This window comes from Nesoenas mayeri (genome assembly GCF_963082525.1).
Source record: "Nesoenas mayeri genome assembly, chromosome: 10".
Classification (NCBI taxonomy): Eukaryota; Metazoa; Chordata; class Aves; order Columbiformes; family Columbidae; genus Nesoenas; species Nesoenas mayeri.
Genome location: NC_137560.1, coordinates 2958595 through 2982143, shown reverse-complemented (window position 1 = coordinate 2982143; position 23549 = coordinate 2958595). Strand labels below are relative to the sequence as shown.

General features: G+C 42.0%; 1 protein-coding gene across 1 annotated transcript in view; it reads right to left on the bottom strand.

The window, feature by feature from the left end:
- The window catches only part of SYN2 (synapsin II), a gene marked incomplete at its 5' end in the record, with an annotated part of 176152 nt that overhangs the window by 6368 nt on the left and 146235 nt on the right, over positions 1-23549 (bottom strand). Inside the window, 2 exons of the mRNA XM_080350370.1 lie at positions 1115-1175; positions 15092-15241. Coding sequence (XP_080206496.1) covers positions 1115-1175; positions 15092-15241 — 211 coding nt within the window. The remainder of the gene's footprint in view (positions 1-1114; positions 1176-15091; positions 15242-23549) is intronic.

The following is a 23549-nucleotide window of genomic DNA, read 5'->3' as shown; positions in this document are numbered from 1 at the left end:
TCTACGTTTAAAAGAGTAGACCTGAGTTGGTAAAGAAAACTGCTGACACAGTTTTTCTTGCATTCTAATCCAAGGGCAAGATCCCCTGCTGGCCAAAGGTACCTTGGTCGACCATCTAACACCTCCGTACTTGAAAGAAACCAGCTCCTACGGGAAGTTTAACAGTCCTTGAGGTACTTTGCACCAAATAACCTGGGATTTGACTCTTAGGTACGTATAAGATTTTTGAAAGCATTTGCATGAGTCTTCGTTAAAAATCTCCATGGATTTCTAATTCAGAACGACAACGAAAGGTACTACTTACTTGAAATAGGATACATTAAATACTCACACTTTCACTGAGATATTGCACATAGGTGGCCCATTTACATAGCTTTGTAGCGAATAATTTAATGCAGCATTACTAAAAATATGAATACCAGTATGTAAAATAGAAGATACTTTAAATATTCCTTGGGAAGAACTGTCTCTTATGGAGTCACTGAAATATTAGACTTCCACTTGTGTATAAGTAAAACTCAAATGTTAACAAACTTTATAAAATTATAAATAAAAAGCCTCACTAGCAAATTCTAATCTAGACTTTTAAAAATATATCTGGATCACCTACCTATTAGTCATGCACACGCACAAAAAATAAAGGCTATGGGTACAGTGTGCACACTCACAGAGTAAGCCAAAGTATTCGGATTTGAACCTTGGTGGTGTTTTACTGAACGATATATAATACTCCAAAATACTGTCTAACCATCCATAATGTACAGTTGCACTGGGCTCTAAAGAGGCACATTCTTTGTACACTGTTGACATCAGCCCTGAAGTCACAAGTTTTACAGAGGAAGGTCGGTAAGCATTACACGCACAGACAGAACAAGGAAACAACCAGACGGTATAGTTGACACTGCATAGAAAAAACACAGTCCAGGTCAGCACTGAAACAATGCGAAAACTGAACAAAACTGCTATGTTCGCTTTTAGGATTGTGTGTTTCGGTTTTGTTTTTGTTTCTCATTTTTGCTTTACCCCTTGCATTTAGTCTCAATTATCTAAGTAGCCTGGACTTGTTTTGGTCCTACTGCAACGCCATTACAGTCGAGAATGTACTGTAAACAACCTTGAGGTGGTGGTCGCTGAGGTGGGATTTTGTTTGGCTCTGGCTCCTTTAGTGATCCGCTCTGGAAAATACATTTGAAAACAGAAGAGAAAAGTATTAGAGTAGCTTAGTCCCAATTTTTCACTAATTTGTCTTTATTTTCACTAGAAATCTCTTTATTGGTTGGGGCTGAACAGATACTTTTAATTTCTTCCAGATAACTTTTTCGAATGCAGTTGCTGTCTGACATGATATATGAATCCTGGACTGAGCTGAGTTCTTAAGAAAGATTGTTTTCCCCTAGCAGCCTGTGATCATGAAATAGGGAATAAGGAGTGTTCTCCAGTCTTCCCTCCCGTTGGGTACGGTCTCCTTCAGTTCCCAGCACCTCAAATGACTTTTCTGTACCTCGTTGCATCTGCTCTCTTTTTTTAGGACAGACTGAATAGAAAATGGACTTTGACAGATACCTGCGTGTAATGTAAGAAATAATTGATATTTAGTTACATTCAGTTGTATCTGGAAGCACTAGCGCAGCAGGGGTGTTTTTGCCAGTGGTAGTTTCCCTTTGATTTGCTGAGTGTAAATGGGGAGGGAGATGGACTCCTCTAGTTTCGCTGTTTTGCTGAGCAAAATGAAAGAAGGAAGCAAAAGCCACAGACAAATAATAAAAATAATTGAAATTACTTCATGCTACTCCATCTGACATGTTATTAGAAACACATGTGATACTTCACTTTTCAAAACAGCAGATTTATTTGGCAATGTCCTTTTCAAATGTGTATTTGTCGAGAGGAAAAGATGGGCCTGAACCAAACCCTTGGAGCAGAACACCCTCTGGGAACATAAGTACTTGAGTCCAAACTTTGTCTTAGGCCCATCTCTAATATTTTGAAAAGTGAAATATGGTAAATCATTAGGCATAATAGCTTGGGGTTTTTCTTAAGGATCCAGAAATGAAACTGCCATCTGTCAAGAGGGAAAAATCCCAGAATGCATTAAATAGTAAATAGAAAATTAATTGAAGTTTCTTGCAAACTTACTGTTTTTTTCCCTGATAGATTTGTATTTGATCTCAGAACTATAGAAATAAATCTTACTCATAGTGACGTGAATTCCTGCATAGCGATCTAGAAGTTACACTCTTAAACGTTTCAAAACAACACCACTCCACCATACACAGCTGTTGCACATTGCTTTGTCTGCTGTAGCCACCTAACTAAAAGGACATAGGACAGGCCTAAAACTCTAATTATTCAGAGTTACCAACCTGCAGGAAACCAGACAAGGAGTGAAAACGATACGGACAAAATGAGGCAAAATCTGGTCCTTATATTAACTGCCCCAGTTACATAGCGTCATTGTAAGGACGAGGATATGTAGAAAAGAGAATTCCATAAGGAAAGACACAGCCACCAGAACATTTTAAAGGGCTTTAGTGTGGGTTAAAGTCTTCTCTGTTTTGTTTTTCTCCTTCCTCTAATTTGCTGAACCACATGTAAAAGTCGACGTTCTATCCTATGCATGTTTCAGTAACATTAAGTATTTGTGGTATAACTCACATAATGCCTTGGAGCTCACTGGAACAATGTGCATTTACATCAGTAACTCCTTGGATACTGGGGAAATTAGCCCAGGGTGGAAACCTTGAAAAGCTGCCCTGGAGGAGCTGGCTCGTTTCACATCCTGGCGCTTGCTGTGCCGCAGCGGCACCTTCGCCCCGCGGCGCCGGGGCGGCCCCGCTCCGCCTCGGGGGCTCTGCCTCGGGCACACGGAGCGCGTCCCTCAGGGCAAAACTAAGTCCTGGGGCTCCAGGACCTCCGAGAGTTTCTGCTGGAGGACCAAACAGATATGTGGCTTTTGTTAGAAAGCACGCGTGTTATTTTATAAGGAACATTACTACAATTACCATGCGATAGACTTCCTAGCCTTCCAAAGGACCGTGAGCCACTCTATGTTGTTATCCCAAGTGGCACGAGAGGACTAGTGAGGATGTGAGTGTTGCTATTTTGCTACTAAAACAAAAAAGTTATGTAGGTAAGACTAGTCTTTTATCTGGCTGGCAATTTAAATTCTCATCTACTTGAGCGTTAAAACAACATCTGCAGGGCCTGTGTCTCCTCCATGCCTTGAGGCTGAGGCAAACCTGCCATTTGTTCTTGCACCAAAATGGTCTTGGGTTTTATCGCACACACCACCTAACTGACGTGACAACATCAGTACTTACACAATCTGCGTATCTCTCCATCTTACAAAGAAATTATTTTATCCTAAATTAAGCTCTCAATAAACCCTCCAGAAGCTCGCTAACCCTTACCTCAACTGTTCTGAGAGCCGAGGGCCCGCGTGTGTTTGCTGCTGCAGATGTGCCTCCCCTCGCCAGTCACTGACTGCAGCTGTCCTGGTTTTACCACCCACACATCCTTTTTTCACCAGCTATCACCTGGTGCTTCCAGGAACCTCACCCACACTCCAGGCCAATCACATGGGTATATTACTTTTGCTAATTAGCCAACCCACCCAGGCTGACCCAAAAAGACTAATTAGCACTACATTCCTAACTGAGAAATCTTACTCATGGTTTTTCAATGGTCTGTAGTAATCCAGTCCTTTTCAAGAGTCTTTCTTTCAGACAGTCTTGATACTTGATATTAAAGCCAAGCTTTGAACCAGTCTTGTTTGCTGTCCTGAGCCAAGGCCTTTAATAAAATCCAGGCTTCTTCTAAAGCACCAGTTGCTGGCAAATTAACTCCAGACTGTTAGTTCTCACCTCTGCAGGGTGGTGTGCCAACGGAGTTGTAAGTGCTGCTCGCTCCTCGTGGGCAACACGGTCTCTCTGAACAGCGGTGCTGGACCAGACCTGTCCTGCAGATGTACTCACGCCTCTTGGGTTTTTTCTTGTTCCCTTTGTTGCCCAGCCTAGGAGCTCACCCTCCTACTTTCTGTTAGTACAAACATGTTTTCCTGCACTGCACCGCGATTTACAAACTCACCTATAGCTTAGTTCAAACACTACGGGAATCACGGATTAGAATGCAGCATGTATCACTGAAAGTGACCCTGAACAGATTCTTATTTGGATGCCCAGGGCTAACGAGTAAAATTGGAAGAACAGAAAGCAGAAACTACAGTGTTTAGTATGGTTATGATTACCTAAGTGAGGTGTGGTACTGCTGTCGTAAGGGGCCCTTTCGGTTTTCATTTTATGGAGCACAACTTCCGAACCACATCCAAATTCCCCAAAGAGAAGGGACTGCTGATGTTGATAGTAACTCTGTATAGAACTGCTTATAGAATCTCTCCTGTGCAAAGGGGATTTACTGTTTATATAACTATTCTAAAAAAATACAACAAACCTCCAAGCCACATGAATGCTGCAAGTGTACTATAGCGATTTCTCAACTCTGGGTATAACCATTGGTGCTCTGGTTGCATAATGGTCTGTAAGAACACTGGCTAAGTTAATTATAGCCAGAGCAGAAACCCCACTACTTGTCTAGGAGATGGGTGTCTCCAGATGTCTCTGTAGCACTTTCCTCCGTTCCATGCTTACCTGAAATAGCCTCCTTCCAATGTTAGGGGTAGAACTGGAGAAAAGAACTGTTTGTTCTTCAGAGCATGTTGTATTAGCGTTTGATCAGTGATATTACTTCTTTTTCTACCTTGTGTATTTATCTAAATGCAGAGTGGATTCATATATACGTGAATTTGGAGTAGTCTGAAGAATGTTGAATGGGTGGGAGCAAAAGCAGCAACTTGGCAGGGAAATAGCCCTTGGGCAAAAGAGATGCTAAACTGAGTCCCAGCAAAAATTGATTTTGATTTGGCTGAGTTTAAAGATTTTGGGAACTATAGTTGGAGCACATATAGTTGTTCTTGGGTTCCATTCGGTTTTCTTTGTAATGCAATGATAGAAGCTTTTCATAGGTATTTCAATATTTGAAGGGAAAGCCATGTTTTTCAGATCAAGAAGTGGAGGGATCAATTGGGACTTGCCAAAATATGAGCTGAGTTAGATCTCATATAGGAACAAGAATAAATAGTAAAACAAGGAACAGGAGAACTAGGAAAAAATGTAATTGCTAAGAAGAGAGGTAATTGAGATAATTTAAGTGGAGTGTCAATAGTAAATTAATGTTTGAAGTGTCATACATTGTGATAAATACAGGAGCAAGGGCAAGATGGCAGGTGGGATAAAAACTAAAAATGAGATGGACGTCAAAATCAAAGATCTTCCTGGGCTCATATTGGTCAGAAATCTTCTGCCTCTTGGAAATCAAAACCAGCTGAGCCAGGAGATACAGAATTCCAGAGCAGGTATCTAGCAACCGGGAATGTACGAGTTACACAGGAGAAGGTGAAGCACTAATACTACAGGAATTATGTTGCCAGTAAGGAAGTGGCTACTGAGGAGACACACAGTTATTGAATAAAAACAAATGGGAAGGATATAACTGGGATGTGGAACTCAAGCAGAATTTCCATGAATTAAATTAGCACAGAAAATTAGGTGTGTGCTACTAAAACCTGCAGGTGATACAGAGCTGGAAGCCTACAGGACCAAAATATCCTAAAGGAGGAATGAAACTGATGAGTTGAGTTAAAAAAGAAAGAAGAAGCAGAAATACAATGTCCAAAAATATTTATGGACTAATAACATGCACCTGTCACAAAAGCAGAGCTCAGAAACTGAAGATTTTTGTGCAGTGAAAAAGGCAAAATCTTATCTCACATGGAGTGAAATGTTTCTGGCAGGCGCTGGCACGATGCTGAGTATCATTCACAGAACCCCAGAGTGTCAGGGGTTGAAGGGCCCTGGAAAGCTCATCCAGTGCAATCCCCCCATGGAGCAGGAACACCCAGATGAGGTTACACAGGAAGGTGTCCAGGCGGGTTGGAATGTCTGCAGAGAAGGAGACTCCACAACCTCCTGGGCAGCCTGGGCCAGGCTCTGACACCCTCACCCCCAACAAGTTTCTTCTCATCTTTCAGTGGAACCTCCTGTGTTCCAGTTTGCACCCATTGCCCCTTGTCCTGTCCCTGGTTGTCACCAGCAGAGCCTGGCTCCATCCTCCTGACACTGCCCCTTTCCATACTGATCCCCATGAATAAGTCCCCCCTCAGTGTCCTCTTGTCCAGCTCCAGAGCCCCAGCTCCCTCAGCCTTTCCTCACACGGGAGATGCTCCACTCCCTGCAGCATCTTGGTGGCTGCGCTGGACTCTCTCCAGCAGTTCCCTGTCCTGCTGGAACTGAGGGGCCACAACTGGACATGATATTCACATCACCCCTGCTCGAGAAAGGTGAATGTGAGCGGATCTGGTGCAGAGAAGCGGTATTAAAGTGACCAGGCAGATGAAGGGAGAGGAGAGGAGAGGAGAGGAGAGGAGAGGAAAAAGGAAAGGAAAGAAGGAAAGAAAGGAAAGGAAAGGAAAGGAAAAAGAAAAGAAAAGAAAAGAAAGAAAAGAAAAGAAAAGAAAAGAAAAGAAAAGAAAAGAAAAGAAAAGAAAAGAAAAGAAAAGAAAAGAAAAGAAAAGAAGAGAAAAGAAAAGAAGAGAAAAGAAAAGAAAGAGGAAAAGAGAAAAGAAAAGAAGAGAAAAGAAAAGAAGAGAAAAGAAAAGAAAGAAGAAGAGAAAGACGCAGATTTTGATCTTAATATGGGATGTCATTCTTGCATGAACAGGATGAAATTAAGATCTGCAGAACTTGCCGAGCCACAGAGATCCATCATTTAATGGATCCGCTAATTGAAATTTATGCTTTGAAACAAGAGAGTCTGGAAAAAATAAGGTGGAGCTCACTCTAACGGTCTTATAACCCACATTTTATCTTAATAGTATGGTCAGTGTTGGAGAAGCGAGGAGCGGGCAAAGCAGCAGTGCCTGGAGCACCCCGGGAGCTGCGAGATCCGGGACAACCAGCCGTGAGCAGCTGGACAGACGGACACCCACCCACCGCTCCGGTCGCAGCTTTTTCTGCTATGGACCAATCAAGAATATTTGAAAATGGATTTTTTGTAATTACTCTCTGTGCTTTTCCTTGTTTAAAAATTCTAACTTATATTTAGCACATGGTCCTTACTCAAAATAAACTGCGGCCATGACTGCTGGGGAGAGAGACAGAATCCTTGCAAGTTAAACATGGACGAAAGCCAAGCAGCTTTGGTCAACAGGTTGTGATTTAGAGGTCAGAGAAATCAAATACAAGAGTCAAGTGGAGACAGAGAGAATCATAACAAAAAAGGTAGAGGGGAAACACCCACCACAGCGGGAAAGGAAAGGAGAGCAACGAAAAGCCTCCAAAGAAAAGATATTTCTATTAGGCTCAGCTTAAATAAACAAAATCAGGGAGTAAAAATAGATGAAAAATAAGATAAAATAAAAAATCAAAAGGATGTTATGTGATAATAATTATAGCACTAAAACACAACAGAAAGATCGGACTTAGACTCTCCTTGTCTATTTGTGCATATGGCAGCTGTTGCCTGTTCTAGAACGACAGGATTACTGTTGTCTTTGTTTTAATTTTCCAAAGGCTGGGGTTTGCTCTGTAATGGATTAGGACATGACTGTGGGACAAGAAAACTGTTTCTCACAGAAGTCTACTACGCACTTACAAAGGCTGCTCTATAGTGAGGGCCTCATGATTGCTTCAAAATCAAATGTTTCCTGTAGTTCTGGAGGGTGGTCACCATGGAGTTTCCCTTGAAAAGGGATTGTAAAGGCACACTTGTTCAGTTCTTGGCACATTATTTCAAAACACGCTAAGAAAGATAAGAACTTATTGGTGTTTTGGTTTTATCATTCTCATTTAATGGATAGATTCACAGCTAACAAGCAAAAGCATTTATGTAGGCATTTATCACTAGCAAACATCCAGCGAGCTATTTACCTGTTCTGCTCATGGGTGAGACTGAATAAGCAGCAGGATTGAGCAATACACGTGTACCTCCCTTAGAAATTGCTCCATCTACTGGTACAGGATCTCAAGAAGCATTGTAAAATCGGTTATCTTAACTTTCCCAATCAATATTTTAGTATCTGTTTGATATTTGTATGTTGGGTCCCACTCTTTTCTAATTACTGTCAATATTAAAAAACTTAGTATTTATTTTCCTGCATGATCTTTAATATATTACAGTACCTGAACACCAAGTTCTAATGCTTAAAATAAACCAAGCTTTGTGTAATGACACAGCGACTATTTTAAATACACGGACACCCTTCAACCAGCAGTTAAATTCTGGGTCTCTGCCCCTGTTGTGATCTCTGTCACTTGTTTGAAGAACACAGGAAAGAAACCCTGATGGGGTTTCTGATTCAAAGATGGAAAACCCATGATCGGTGTTGTAAAATACATGCCATCCTTGTATACTTGTGATAAATCGACTCCACTGTTGTAAATGCCGCTGGAATGAAGTGTGCCTCAAACGTGGCCTCCTACCAGCATGTGAGAGCGCAGGGTCCATACATGTTTATTTTCTTCTGCTTTTCCTAAATCCACATTTATATTAGGATCTAAAGGGGTAACGGCTGTTTTTGGTTTATTTTCACCAAGATAAATTAATTAAAAGGTTAAAAACCCCTTTGATTAAAATAAGCATCTTCTCATGCAAATATACATGGCTAAAGACCGTGCATGTGTGTATATATATATATATATATATACACTTGAAGGCAGCACATTAAAATATATTCTGTATTAAAATAATGAAAAGAAATGAAATAAGTACAATATCTTTATGAGAAATTTTTGAATAGGGAGCATTTAGTGATTGTAAAATGTATACCCCATTTCTCGTTTAATGTGACACAGATCTGTAACGTGTTGCGATCCCTGGTGACACTAAATAATCCATAAATCCCAGAGTCAGTTCTCCCACCGGAGAGCCCGCCAGAAGATGCCGCTGTGAGCCAGGGAACCACACCGCGCTGCAGTAAAAATGCTCAGCACCTCCTGCATTTCAAAAATTACTCCGAAAAATCAGTTTAACGTGCCAATTTAAAGAAAGGCTTTTGAGTTATATAACCTTCCCCACGTATTGTGTCTCAGGTTCCGCGATGTCTATACGCTCCAGCAATATTTTCCACTGTTCCTTATGAGTTTTGGTGGCAATGTTTTTAGATTCTCTGCCAATATTTTTAGGAAGGCATCTTGCTGCTGCCTGCCTGATTTTCCTTTAAGTCACAAAAATAACTCCATAAGCATTTTCATACAAAATTGCTTGCTAGGGACTATGATTGAAAAGAACTTCTGGGCAGATGGACAGTGCAGCTGGTAAAGAATGACTGCTTAGAGTGCTCATGTGGGCTGCGGGTGATGCTCAGTTCACATGTACACAGACACACTACGTGTTCCTTGACAAGATATGCAGCTCTGTTTATACAGAGTAAGCTGCTGTAAGGGTTCAGAAAGGTCAACCATTAAAAGCCATATAGTACAACTGCCCAGATTTTGGGCAGGGGCTCTGTGTTCCCCTGCCCTGGGCAGCCAATGAGTCTGGCTGAGCTCTTGGGTGTATTTAGGATCGGCGCTTCCATCAGAAGTTACTCCACAAATCGGGGCACATGAGCTTTATGGTCACATGAAGCCATAACTGCCATTTATCCCCTATTTAAATGTCTTCCTAAGAGAAAGAAATGTAAGATGTATGGTTTCAGGGGTCATTAGATCTTTTAGAAGGCTTTTGAAGGCAAGCTGTTCTTCCATGACTCCTGCTGTCTGTTAGTATAGATCTAATTACCCCAGGGAGTGATTTGCTTTGCACCAGTTCAGCAGGATTCTCAGGTACGAATACTGGAACTCTGTATTTACCCTCATTCATGCAGAATGCTTCAGTGTGCTCTTTCAATGCGCCTGTTTGTCAGGCAGCCCTTCCTTCCTGACACCAGGAAGAAAAACGTGTTTCCACAAGTGCCAAGGGGCTGTGACAGAAGGAAAACTCTTGGTGATGATCTTAATTAGTGGCAAGAAGAGTTAGCATTAGGGGTCTGAAAGATGATACCAATCTGTAGCAAACCTACAAGTCATGGCCCTGTTCCTCTTCCCCTGATCAATGGTTATACATATACAATTTGAAATCACTGTATCTCTGCAACCACGAACCACCCGTGAAGGAGGGAACATAGAGCATTTATAAAACGGTCACTAAAACTTGATAACTCATTAAAATGTTCGTAAACTTTTGTCTAATTGTAACACATTGTCCTCATGAAATACATTGCTTTGAAATTGGGTCCATCTTTTTGAAACACCCTGTACTTCGGCTGAACTTCTACGAGACCGTGCAAAGCAGAAAGTCATTTAGATAACGTCCACACCTCAGGTTTAGTGTGGAGAAGGTTACTTCTAATAAGCAGGCTAATACTGAATTCTAGATGTCCATATAATTCCACGGTGGGATCCTTCCCAGTTAAATGCATTCTCCTTCAGATAAGATCAGCTCAACTAACTGTATTGTCTGGCCAGCAGAAAAGCTTCAGTGGTTTGAAACAAATAGCTGCTTATCATGAGCAGCTTACTTTAAAAAAGAAGGCAAGTACAACAGATGGAATGTAATAGAACTGTGACTACTCTTACGGAAGCACAAGAATAGGTGATTTGATAATGGTTTGCTTTTCTCTCTGGAGGTAATACTTCTTGTTGTTTACACTATATTTACATTTTGTTCAATTTTCTCTCTGAACATAGAAAAATAAAACTGGAGAAAACCTCTTGGCTTTAGTCAAATAGCCCAAAGGGTCAAGGAACCAAGAATAATTAAGAGAAAAATCGAAAAAGTGGAAATAAATCAAAGCAGACCTCTAAATAGCTGAAGAGAGCTGAGCAAGGGCTCCCTGACTCCAGTCTCCACTGAACGCAATGTAACTGTACTGCACCGGGTACGGAAACAAGCGCAGAGCAGCACCGAGCGGCACCCGCGGAGGGTGCACACCAGGCAGCTGGGCTTCAGCAGGGATCTGCCCAGCAACAGATGGAGATGGAGAGAAGCGCTTCCCCTGGCTGCAACGCTGCACCGGGGACATTAACCCTCTGCTTTGGGGGTTTTTTACGGAAAGATTTGAAAAGGGCTTCTCAAAAGGTCTTTCAAAAGTATTCAAAGAGGTTACAAAAGGTAGAAATTTCGATTTCCGTCATTTTATTGCCTACAAGCAGAGCAGGTTTGTCTCATGGAAAACTTCTATTTAAATCGTATTCCTAGATAAAGTTCTACTATATAGTTTTATCACGGTTGTGAGTAAAACAGGCTGTCACATTTTTAAATTAAATAGAAACAATGTAATTTTTGCAATGAGATTTTTGGCCATGTGTAGTCATGCCAGCCAGAACTCCTCTGAGTCCAGGGACTCTTGCTTTTCTTTGCAGTGGGAAGACTCATGATAAGAACAAACCGGGCAAGCTTTGGATCCTGTAATCAAGAGTAACTTCTGGTTCGGTGTTGCAGCCAAAGGTCTGCAGTAACCACTCGAGAAGAGCAGGAGCCACCGTTTGGTGGCTCAGCGAGGAGCAACACGACTGCAAACTGTGCATTTCCCCTCCACCGATTCTCTGCCACGCTGGGTACCAGTCAAACTTCTTATAGAGCCTGGGCAAGTGCTTACAGATAAATAACTCAATAGATCATATACAAAATGTATATTTAAAAATTCTCTACATATCTGGTATCTCAGATGATAGATTTCTTGTGTTTAAGAATCCCGGGATCTGAGGGTTCAACACAACCAAGACAGATGTTGGGGTCCCCACAGCTGGAAGCAGCTCCTCCTGCTGCTCCGACCGAGAACACGCTGCCCAGCCAAGCATTCCCATCAACATCTGGCTGCACAGCTGGAAACAAAGCCTTATTTTCCTAATCGTTGGTTTGTTTTCTGATGGGTAGTTAATTGGAATAGTACCGACCATTGCAGGCATTTATAAATGTAAGCGTTCCTTTCTGTACCATGCACCCAATGCCGTAGCAGTGGGTAGATTATAATTAATTTTGAAAACCCCATGCAGTTAATAAGGGAATTCAAAACATGGCACATCTACAGCTGTGCTGTTGACTGTAAAGTCTTCATTGAAAAGCAGAAGTAGCAAAACACACCAATTGCTCTTTGATATTTATATTACTTTGGTTTCTGAGACCAGATACATATGCACATAGTTGACTTGGGAGAAGTTACTGATTTGCAATTTATGTGACATACAGAAATATGCAGTATCCCCCTGCCCCACAAGTCCATGGACTGTGCTTGTCAAGATTAGGAAATAATTTCTCAGATTAGAAAAGGAGAAGACTGTTCAAAGATGAAAGGGACATCTTGTTTTAACAGACTGATTTGTTATTAGGAAAGCAACCTAGCTAAAAATTAACTACACATGAGGAAATATCTGTATTAAACAGTATAGATCTGTTGAATGATTCTTCATGATTTTCCCTTAAAGCTGGGAAGATCAATGGGTATTTGCAAAGAGTATCTTCTGTAGCAATTCCGATCCCCTTTGTCTGTCCTGCAGTGGTGGGTGATATGAGAAGGCAATTTTTAAGGAAGCAGTGTCTGATTAACTGAGAGAAAAACTCATGAATACTGCAAATATTCTGAAGGGATATCTCTGGTTTTGGTCAAATGGAATCCACAATTAGAGGATACGATAAGGGAAATAAGATTAATGTTGAATAACATGCAGTTGCTGTAGCAAAGTCTGAATTCTTCAGTAACCTAAACTAAGTAGAAATCTATCAGCCAGCCAGCAAATACTCTCTGTGGATCCATCCAGAACTTTTTTGTTTCAGGGGAAAAAGCCTTTTCACAGACATGATAAGTGACAGCAACGACTGAGGAATTTAGGAAGTTTCTTACAGTGCTCCTTGTGTCCCGTTTTCATTCTGGGTTTACGTAGGCAGCTTTTCTTTGGAAACAAGTAAAAGCTTTATTTACATCCAATAGATAAGCAGTTTCTTTGGATGACACCAGTAACCATAAACATTCCTCCTCGTCTTCTTTAAAATGCAGAGAAGGATGCCTACCCAAGACAAACTGGGCATCCATCAATGTCACAATAGTATTTGTTACTGTTTTAAATTTTGATTTGGGTTGACTTGCATGCTCCGGGCAACTCTAAATTTGCTTCATTCATATGGCTTCATTCATATGGCTAATTTACTAGTCCTAAAAGAACCTGTATTTTGCCATAAGGTGGTATCTTTTTTCTCCCTCCTTGTCTTCCTTTTTCAGTGCCCTTTACAATGGACCAGAGTCATGTTGGATGGAAACTTCTCCATTGTATGTGGTTCTGTGGTTGAAACAATTTTGTGCTTAGTTTCAAGTGGCTGTAATATAAATAGAAGCCACACCACTTTTTTATGTGGGATGGTGTATTTTTATAACTTGAAGCATGATGATATATTTGAAGAACAAATTAGTCATTCTGCCTCAAGAACTAGTCTGTCTGAGGTATGCCACAAAACTGTTTTCAAATTGTTTACCTGCTGTGGAGCCTACTGGGAGTAAAAATAGATCCTTGATTCAGGCTTGGTAATTCCTGTATTACAGTTTGGCTTATTCTGATGCTTCATTGATTACCATGGAGCTGCGCTGGTACACAGAGCAGCAATACAGTCCTTCAGAGTTTATTGTCAGGAGGTATTGTCATGGTTTATTCCTTCAGTATATTAAAGGAGGTACATGAAAGTTGTAGCTCTTGATCAGACCTGCTGCTTAGCTATAAAGACATAAAAGATGCTGTTCAGCATTTATATAGCCCTTTTCAAAGACTCACAGCATCATGGAATGGTTTGGGTTAGAACCGGCCTTTTCAAAGCTCATCTAGTCTGCCCCCCCGCCACAGCAGGGACATCCTTCACTGGATTGAGCCCATCCAACCTCACCTTCAACACTGCCAGGGATGGGGCATCCACGGCTGCTCTGGACAGCCTGGTCTAGTGTCTTAACAACCTCATTGGAAATAATTTCTTCCTTATATTCAATCTAAATCTATCCTCTTTCATTTTAAAACCATTCCCCACTGTCCTGTGACTACAGGCCTTGGCCCCTTTTCGGTATAGAAAGGTGCAATAAGGTCTCCCGGGAGCTTCTCTTCTCCAGCTGAGCAGCCCAACTCTCTCTCGCTGTGTCTGTCATCAATGAAGATACTAAACAGGGCTGGTGTCAGCACAGACCCTTGAGGGACACCACTTGTTACTGGTTTCCATTTGAACACTGAGCCGTTGACCGGAACTCTGGGCACAGCCATCTGGCCAATTCCTTATCCATCTGATAGTCCACCCATCAAATGTGTATGTCTCCAACTTAGAGGAAAAAATGTTTATGTTCTTAGACACCTTTACAAAAATACCACACTCTCAGAAGTTATTTAAAGGATCAGTAAAATGAACTTCACATTTTGTAAGCAGGGAAATGGAAGCACAAAGATGATTTCCAAAGTCTGAATGGTAGCAAGGCTGGGGCAGAATTCTGCATCCCTGCACTTTAACTAGCAGGCCATGTAAAAGAGAAGAAGTGAAATACATCCATTTGCAACCTTTGACACAAGTTTTCTTATATGCTAAACATATTTCATGAGTTTCCTAGATTTTAAAGGTATTTTTTTAATTGCAGCAAATTAAAAAAATATATTATTGTATAATTCATTTATCACAAGAACAAGTATTATTGTCTTAGTATTCTTTCTGACATCCTCAGGGCAAAGGTTGTCTATGAAAGTGCTTCTTATTATTTCCATTATATTTTATACAGATATAACTGAGAGGAAACAATACAAACCCTGGTATTTCACTGCATTCACAGCTACCAGTTTACTGGTGGAACCACACCAACACTTGCACTATTTGATTATCTCATTTGAATGTGACAAACCTATAAAACATGTTGATAAGTTCTTGAATCCTTGTAGTTGAACATAGGTCTGCGTAGTTTTCCAGCCAAATTCCTTGAGGGAAAATTTGAGCTTAAAATTATAGAATAAGATGCTCTATTTTAAACCCCGAAGTTTCCTACCTGAGGCTGCTGAGTGGCAGTGGGTCTCTGAGGAGATGGTACAGGAGTTTTGGACAACATTTGGTTCATTTTGCTTACGACTAGCTCGGTTATGTGTTGCCTGTCTTCAGCCTGGTGCTCACCGATCAGAGGCATCGCACAGTCCATGACCTGCAACATAAACCACATCAGCTACTGACACGGCACCGGAGAAACCGATCCACGCCTGCCGAGAAAGTCGGATCAGCCACTTGATTGGTTATTTTTAACAAAAGCCAAACAAGATCTGTGGAAATGATATATGTTATATCAGAAAAAAAGCGCCCGAGCGCAGGATACGGGTCAGCAGAGCAAGAAAAGAGCGATTTTACAATGTCATCCCTTTCCAGCCTTTGAGCAACACACAGTCTCAGTGTGATGACACTGGGGGAACGGGGCTCCCGTGGGAAGCGCATCACACATAAGCAAAATCATGTTTGTCAGGCTGTTCAGTGGTCTGCCCAAAATCACAGAGTCACACAGAACCCCAGAGTGTCAGGGATGGGAAGGGCCCTGGAAAGCTCATCCAGTGCAATCCCCCCATGGAGCAGGAACACCCAGATGAGGTTACACAGGAAGGTGTCCAGGCGGGTTGGAATGTCTGCACAGAAGGAGACTCCACAACCCCCCTGGGCAGCCTGGGCCAGGCTCTGACACCCTCACCCCAAACAAGTTTCTTCTCAAATTTAAGTGGAACCTCCTGTGTTCCAGTTTGCACCCATTGCCCCTTGTCTTGTCACTGGTTGTCACCCAGAAGAGCCTGGCTCCATCCTCCTGACACTCCCCCTTTATGTATCTGTAAATATTAATGAGGTCACCCCTCAAGTCTCCTCTTCTCCAAGCTAAAGAGACTCAGCTCCCTCAGACATAATCATCCACGTTTCTGTATAAAGTACATTTCTGAAGATTTTCTCATGTGTTTTTGTGACTCAAAATGTGTTCATCAGCTGGATTAGAACATGGAAATGCAAACTAAAACTTCAGCTTCCTGTCTGTTTGTTGGATTTCTGCTAGGGAATGCTGGATCCTTATTGAGAAATGAAAAATTGTAAATAAGTCCTTGTTATAATTGATATGCTTTCTGTAGTGTTGCTGGAGTGCAGCTGATGCAAAAAAAGAAGTAATAACCTACAGAGAAAGGATGACATCAGAGAGGCAAAAAAAAATGTGCACGTTTCCATTCTAGATGTGGCAGGTTAACTGTGTTCAGCAATTAATTAAGTCAGGTGAATAAAACTGATACTGAATTCAGTCACTTCGGTGGGTTACAAGCATTTGTTATTTCTACAGAATCTTTGTTATTTCTACAATGTATCTACTTTTGGCACATCTGTATTTGTTTCAGGGGAAATAAAAGTGTAACATAATAACCCCAACTATTAGTCACAATGGCACTGGACATTCTTATCTTGACAATAAAAGGATTTAATTCACTTTTGGGACACTGCAATCCTTTTCAATACGGATCAAGGCACGTCACCTGCAGTTTGATGTTTCTCAGGTACGGATCTCATGTGAGCGAGGCCTACAGTGCAAACAGTAGTAGTAACAATTAATGAGAGGCTGTTGGGATAGAGCAGTTAGACTGCACCAGCAGCGATACTCTGTGTGGATGTCATTCTGTGTCCAAATAGAGTGGTGTCCATCTCCCTTTGGGTCTGTGAAAGGCTGCCTAGCTGCCACCTCTCACACAAGGCTTCTCACCAGCATAGGCGAGGGATGCTGTAGAGACAATAATAAGCTGGGATAGTGAGAGAGGTGGTGGGCGAAAAAGGAAAGAATCCTTAGTAAGGGATCCTCATGGGGTTTGCACAACTGCGGAAGGATCGGTGAGTTTTACAGGGGTGTTTTAGTGCTTCCAAAAGTACGTCCTCCTGTATCTCTTTGGCTTCTGAGGTTCCCTCTCTGTTGCAGGTAAACGGAACAAGACTGAGAAGGTTCAACAGAGGCAAACGGAAATGTTACAGGTAAAGGTGCTCAGAGACATGCGAGGAGTGGTACGATGTGTAGGTGAAGGCTAGGGAAACGACTGAGAGTGCTGCTTTACCTTCACTAGAAATTACGAAGAAGGGCAGACACTGATTTCCTTAGGTGGGAGTGGAAAGCTAGTGATAGCCTCAGGGGCTAGTCCTACACAGGTACCTCTGTGCATACGCTTTATGTAAAGTAATCAGTTTAGAGCTACATTTAAATGATCATATTTCAAATCGACACATCTTATCCATTTGCCATTAAAAAAAAATCTTGAGAGCTTTCTGCAACCATGTTTCCTGATGCCATGGGCAACTGTGGGTGCCAGTGGCCACAGAGCCAGAGGGGTTGGAATGGCCCTGGAAAGCTGATCCAGTGCAATCCCCCCATGGAGCAGGAACACCCAGATGAGGTTACACAGGAAGGTGTCCAGGCGGGTTGGAATGTCTGCACAGAAGGAGACTCCACAACCCCCCTGGGCAGCCTGGGCCAGGCTCTGACACCCTCACCCCAAACAAGTTTCTTCTCATCTTTCAGTGGAACCTCCTGTGTTCCAGTTTGCACCCATTGCCCCTTGTCCTGTCCCTGGTTGTCACCAGAAGAGCCTGGCTCCATCCTCCTGACACTGCCCCTTTCCATATTGATCCCCAGGAATGAGTCCCCCCTCAGTGTCCTCTTGTCCAGCTCCAGAGCCCCAGCTCCCTCAGCCTTTCCTCACACGGGAGATGCTCCACTCCCTGCAGCATCTTGGTGGCTGCGCTGGACTCTCTCCAGCAGTTCCCTGTCCTGCTGGAACTGAGGGGCCACAACTGGACACAATATTCCAGGTGTGGTCTCCCCAGGGCAGAGCAGAGGGGCAGGAGAACCTCTCTGACCTACTGACCACCCCCTTCTAGCCCACCCCAGGTCCCATTGGCTTCCTGGCCACAAGGGCCCAGTGCTGGCTCATGGTCACCCTGCTGTCCCCAGGACCCCCAGGTCCCTTTCCCCTGCACTGCTCTCCAATAGGTCATTCCCCAACTTACACTGGAACCTGGGGCTGTTCCTGCCCAGATTCAAGACTCTACACTTGCCCTTGTTCTATTTCATTACATTTTTCCCCGCCCAGCTCTCAGCCTGTCCAGGTCTCTGATGGCAGCACAGCTTCCAGTGTCACCACTCCTCCCAGCTTGGTGTCATCAGCAAACTTGCTGACAGTCACTCTGTTCCCTCGTCCAAATCATTGATGAATATATTGAACAGTACTGGCCCCAGCACTGCCCCTGAGGCACTGCACTGGATACAGGCATCAACTGGACTCTGCCCCATTGACCACGACTCTCTGGCTTCTTCCCTTCAGCCAGTTCACAGTCACCTCACTGCCCGATCATCCAGACCGCACTCCCTCAGTTCAGCTGTGAGGATGCTGTGGGACACTGTGTCAAATGTCTTGCTGTTTGTGTGCCTCTTGAAATGCAAAATTTTTGTGCACTTACTCTAGTATTAACATCTGCTGAGTTATTGCTCTTTCTTAATAATGTTGTAATACTTAAAGATCCACTTCATTTTATCAGGAGCTTTTTCTTGCAAGAGTAATATGCATTATCCTGGAGGGAGGAGGGAACCATATACACCAGAGACTCTAGCCAGGACTTTAAAGCACTATTAATGACTGAACATTGGAATGTCTTGATGTCAGCGTGAAGGACATGGGATATGTGCCTGGTTTTCAGAGGGGGACTTATGTCTGCAGTCTAAAAAACAGCCCCCCTTGAAGACAGGCATTAGCGACAGTTATTTTTGTACATACTGCCCCTCGCACCAGCAGGTATGTGTTCAACCCCCTCTTACCCAACAACAGAAGCAACAGTTACATGTTTCACAAGTGTGCAAATAAAACTTCGCTTTGTTTACCATCCACTTACATTAAAAAAATGATTTGGAATGACTGTGAAACAGATTGCCTAAAATAAGATCCTGCCAAAGGATCAGACGGGATTAAGATCTGCAGGACGGGGTCCTGACCGAATTTCTATTTTTAAATATTTCTCTAACTGCAAGTTTACATCTAAACTTCCCTTAGGATATATTACCATGTTGTTTGCCAGAACACATATGAAAATTGTAGTTCTATGGCTAAGGATGAAAAAAGAAGCCTCGAGGTGCTTCTCAAAACCTCATGTCCACTTCAGCAGAGAAGATCTTCGATTTCTTGACGATGGTATTTTTAAGCATAGCTGCCCTACTCACAAATCGAGGCAGTTTCAAACCCATATGACATAAAAAGCACAGCCGCCTGCCCCGGACGACCTTTTGTCACTTGGACAGGTTTGGATGCTGTTAAAAACCCTCGTGTTTGTTGCCAAACTGGGGTAAATATTGCTGGCCACAGATCTGCCGCACACAACGCTGAATAAGCGCTGGGTCGGCTGCGGCTCTGAACGATGATGATGTGCTGGTGCCTTCCTGAAGGGCACAGGCAGCAGCCAAAGGTAAAAAGAGAAAGGAAGGTGTCACATTATCAAGAAAACTACTGATCCCAAAGAGAAACGTCTTCCCTGCGGTGCCACTGCTGCTGTTCGTGACAAAGCAGCTGCGGTCACGGCGAATACTTTACAAGGAGGGTTTGTTGTCCTTTTTTCCCCCAGTTATCAAAAATCAGTAATGTTTTATATAAATGTACCTTAAGAATTGAAAATATTTTGGGTAACAATACCAGTTTTCCAGACCTGTGAGTAACTTACAGGAATGCCACGCTGGCATTTTCCCCGCTTTAGAGGGCCTGACAAAGCTTAAACATACACAAAGCATCCTGTTTATAAATAGTCTATTTGTACTAGTTTTAAAATATCGTTTAAACACAGCCAGTTTTTTTTTTTTTCAGTGCCTCGTTCAGCCATTCAAAATATTGTAGTTTCCTACTAAGAGGATTCCATAGAAAAAAAGACATCTGTAATTTATAAAGTCAAATATGTTACTCTTGCAGATGTCAGTAAAAACATGCATCACTGTGAATTCTGGTCACTTAATTCATATCACTTCTATCTTTAATTTATGTACGTTTCAATAACCAACTCTATGGGATGAATTTTATCACCCCGAAAATGTACTTGACACATCTTTATATTAAACTATAAGAGACTGAGTAGAAGTAACAGAAGCTGGAACAGGATGTTCCAGTGAACACAATACTGTGATAAGCCAGATCATCAACCTTGTAGTGATACGACCTTTTAGTGAATATTAGTCTGTGGCCTCTGCTGCTAGTGGGGGTTATCAAACATCTGAAATTTGGGCTGCAAGACTGAGACTGGCCAGAAAGAGAAGAGAAATGCTGCTGAACTCTGAGGAATATGGGAAGAAATGGGATGGGATTAATAAAGGAGGCAGCACATGGTGAGGAATCAGTAATTGCAAAGGGATCATCATGTTTGAAGGAGAAACTCCCCCAGCTGCCACTGTCCAGCTACAGTTCTGCACCCACTGCCACGATGGGAAAAGATGTATGAGTTACAGGAGAGGATGTGATAAGTGGTAAGTGCAGAGAGAGGAGGAATTAATTTCATTGTGAATCAGGGTAATTTTCAAGGTCTGTGCTTGAGAGTGTGAGGACTGAGAAAACCATTTCCTTTGGTCTGTGAATAAGAGGAGCTGGACGGTGTTGTTGCTGTGGTATGAATGTGTTATTCTTCTGGGTTGGTTTTGTGGGACCCGGATGTCTCCAATTGTGGTGAAAATTTTGACTGTAAAAGCAGAGGCTGATGAAGATTTTAATTTAAGAGTTCTAAGTATAGGGAAGGTAATTGACATTAAGCAAACACAACGTTTGCAGAGGTCATTTAAGACTGAGCGGGGTGTAAGAAGAGCTGATGTGATTTCTGAGAAGCCAGGGAGTGACTGGCCATGAAGCAATCGTGGGGCTTTCCCCGAGGGCCCCATAGCAGATGCAGGAACCATTTGTAATTGGAAATGTGACCACACCTGAGGAGCTGGGATGGGGCGGCAGAAAAGCGGCGCTGACGGGTGGGAAATGTGCACAGTCCATCCTGCAGCGGCGAACAACAACACCGCAGCAAAAGTAACAACAGCTGCGATTGTGAACGGGGCGTCCCCAGATGAACCATCCAGTGCCTACAAACCTACATGCCTTGTTTTAACCTGGAATGAGAACAAGCCAAGCAAATGATGTCTACGTCCCTTCAAAGCTGATGGAGGAAGCTGAATTTGTATGCTGCAAACTCACGTGAATGTAGGAGATTTAAAAAAAATTGTAAAACCATATAAAAAATGCAGTTAATATAGCTGAGAATAATTCCAGCACTTCGAAGAAAATACGTGAAGGAGATTGGTGTACTCTATAAAATAACAAATAAGTTAACATCACAATGAATTTTACCTGTATTTCCCCCCCTAGTAATAAAGTATGGTTCATTCTGAACAAAAGAAAACAGTAAGCCAGTCACCTACAAGAAGTGCTATTGTTGCTAATTTAAAAAGTTACAGGTATTTTGACAATAGACACAATAAACATAGATACTATGTGAAAGAATATTAGGATGGAAGCCAAAATACTAATGTTATTCATGCGGGTCAATAATTATTGCTCAGTTCAAATGAAAACTAGTGCCCTAGCAAAACAAATTCACCCCTTTATTAACTATGTCTGTAGATAGACTTCATTTACTTCTCTGTCTAGAAGAGCAGCTGACATGATTATTTCTGGAATGGTGTCTGGAAAATTTCAGTGGATTATATCTGTTACTTCCAAAATATTAAAAAAAGTCCCAGAAGAGTTCATTGAATAAACTGATTTTTTCTATCACATGAAGCCCACATACGAAGGAATATATTAATGAATGCAGCACTAATGCATCAGAAACTTGGAAAAAGGCTGTTTTTTCTAGAACTGTAGCTTCTAAGCCATTTCTTATGAAGCTTTATTAAGTTCTATTAGGACATGTAGGAACACTCCTTGGTTTGGAAATAGAGTCTTCCCAGACAGATGCGGTCTTAGTTATACCACCAAAAGAGTCATTTTAGACTCCTCAATGTTCAAAACTTGCAGTACCAGATGATAAATTATGAGAGACTTTCTGACTTGATCAACTATTCCAGCTGGATTCAGTTCCCTTTCTAACCCGAACACAGGATATTCTTTAATGGAAGGAAAGCCACTTAGTATGTAAAAAAATCATGGCCATTATTATTTGCCACTCTTGCACACATTTACATGCCAAATCACCTGATTTACAGATAAAATTATGTTTCTAGGGAACTTTAAAAGATCTGTTTATTATAGGAGACTTGTATCTACGATATTGGCCAACGTGGTAAGAAACAAAGCTCCCTCCCATCTTTCTTTCGGGAAGGGCCTGGGCAGCCCTCCCTGGGTGCCTCCAATCTCCATGGAGTTCTGACCTGTGATAAACCACTGGCCAGGGACATTACCAAATAATCCTAACAGCATATATTTTTATGTCTTTGTCCAGACTTTGGTGCTGAATTTTGGAAATGTATATGATGAAGACAGAAGAGTGCATCCCACACCATATAGGTAGGCTACAGTTGGAGGTGTATCTCCTGGGGTTTGATGGGACAGAATCTCTTGGATCAAGACTTAAAAAATGAATCAAATTCTGTTTCTTAATTTCTTATATTGGCTTACAGCGGCTGAAAATATTCTTTATGGAATCCAAATGGTTTGTATCTTTCTACATTATAAACCACTTGGAAGCTGATTTTCATATAGCTTTGGGTAAAAATAAGCAAGCAGAAATAAGACACCTGCAGCAGCCACTTTACAGGATTCCATTACATTTGTTCTCTTTTACTGCATTCATCACCATGATAGGAGCTTTTGTTTAGCTTCCCAGAAGTTTTGTTTTCCAAGAAGGAATCACAAAAGATACTATTCAGTGGAGTCAGAAACATGAACAGTGCTCAAGTATCTGTTCCTTCTAGTATTAAAATTACAGAAATATTAATTTTAAAAGGGAAAGATCAAAAGTCCTCAATCTATTTAAGAAGTGAAAGTTTAATGGACCTTAATTTGATGTCTTATTAGCAAGAATCTGTGAGGCAGTCAAAAAGTTGTATGTTACAATGGTGTGTTAATAAAACTCTTGTTTCTGGCGTGACGATGCTCGGCAGCCAAAGATTCCAAGGGAGGTGAAAAGAATGGACACTAAGTGAAGAGCTGAGACGATTACACACAACAGTGACTTCCACCTGGTCAACCAGACAACCCTTCCCTTTAGCTAAGAGACTCCTGATTTACTTCATCACTCCCTATTAGGAGTTTGGAGATAGGTCTTTGGAGAACAGAAGTAAAAGACAAGAAAAGCCAGAAGGATCTTCTAGAGAAGGTAATTTTCTCTTTTAGAAAACCACATTCTTCTAAAAGTCAAAGTTATCCCTTACAGCCCCCACATCAGACAACTGTAGGGAGCCCGGAGCTTCGCAGTAAACAGAGGTTGTATTGTGTCTGCAT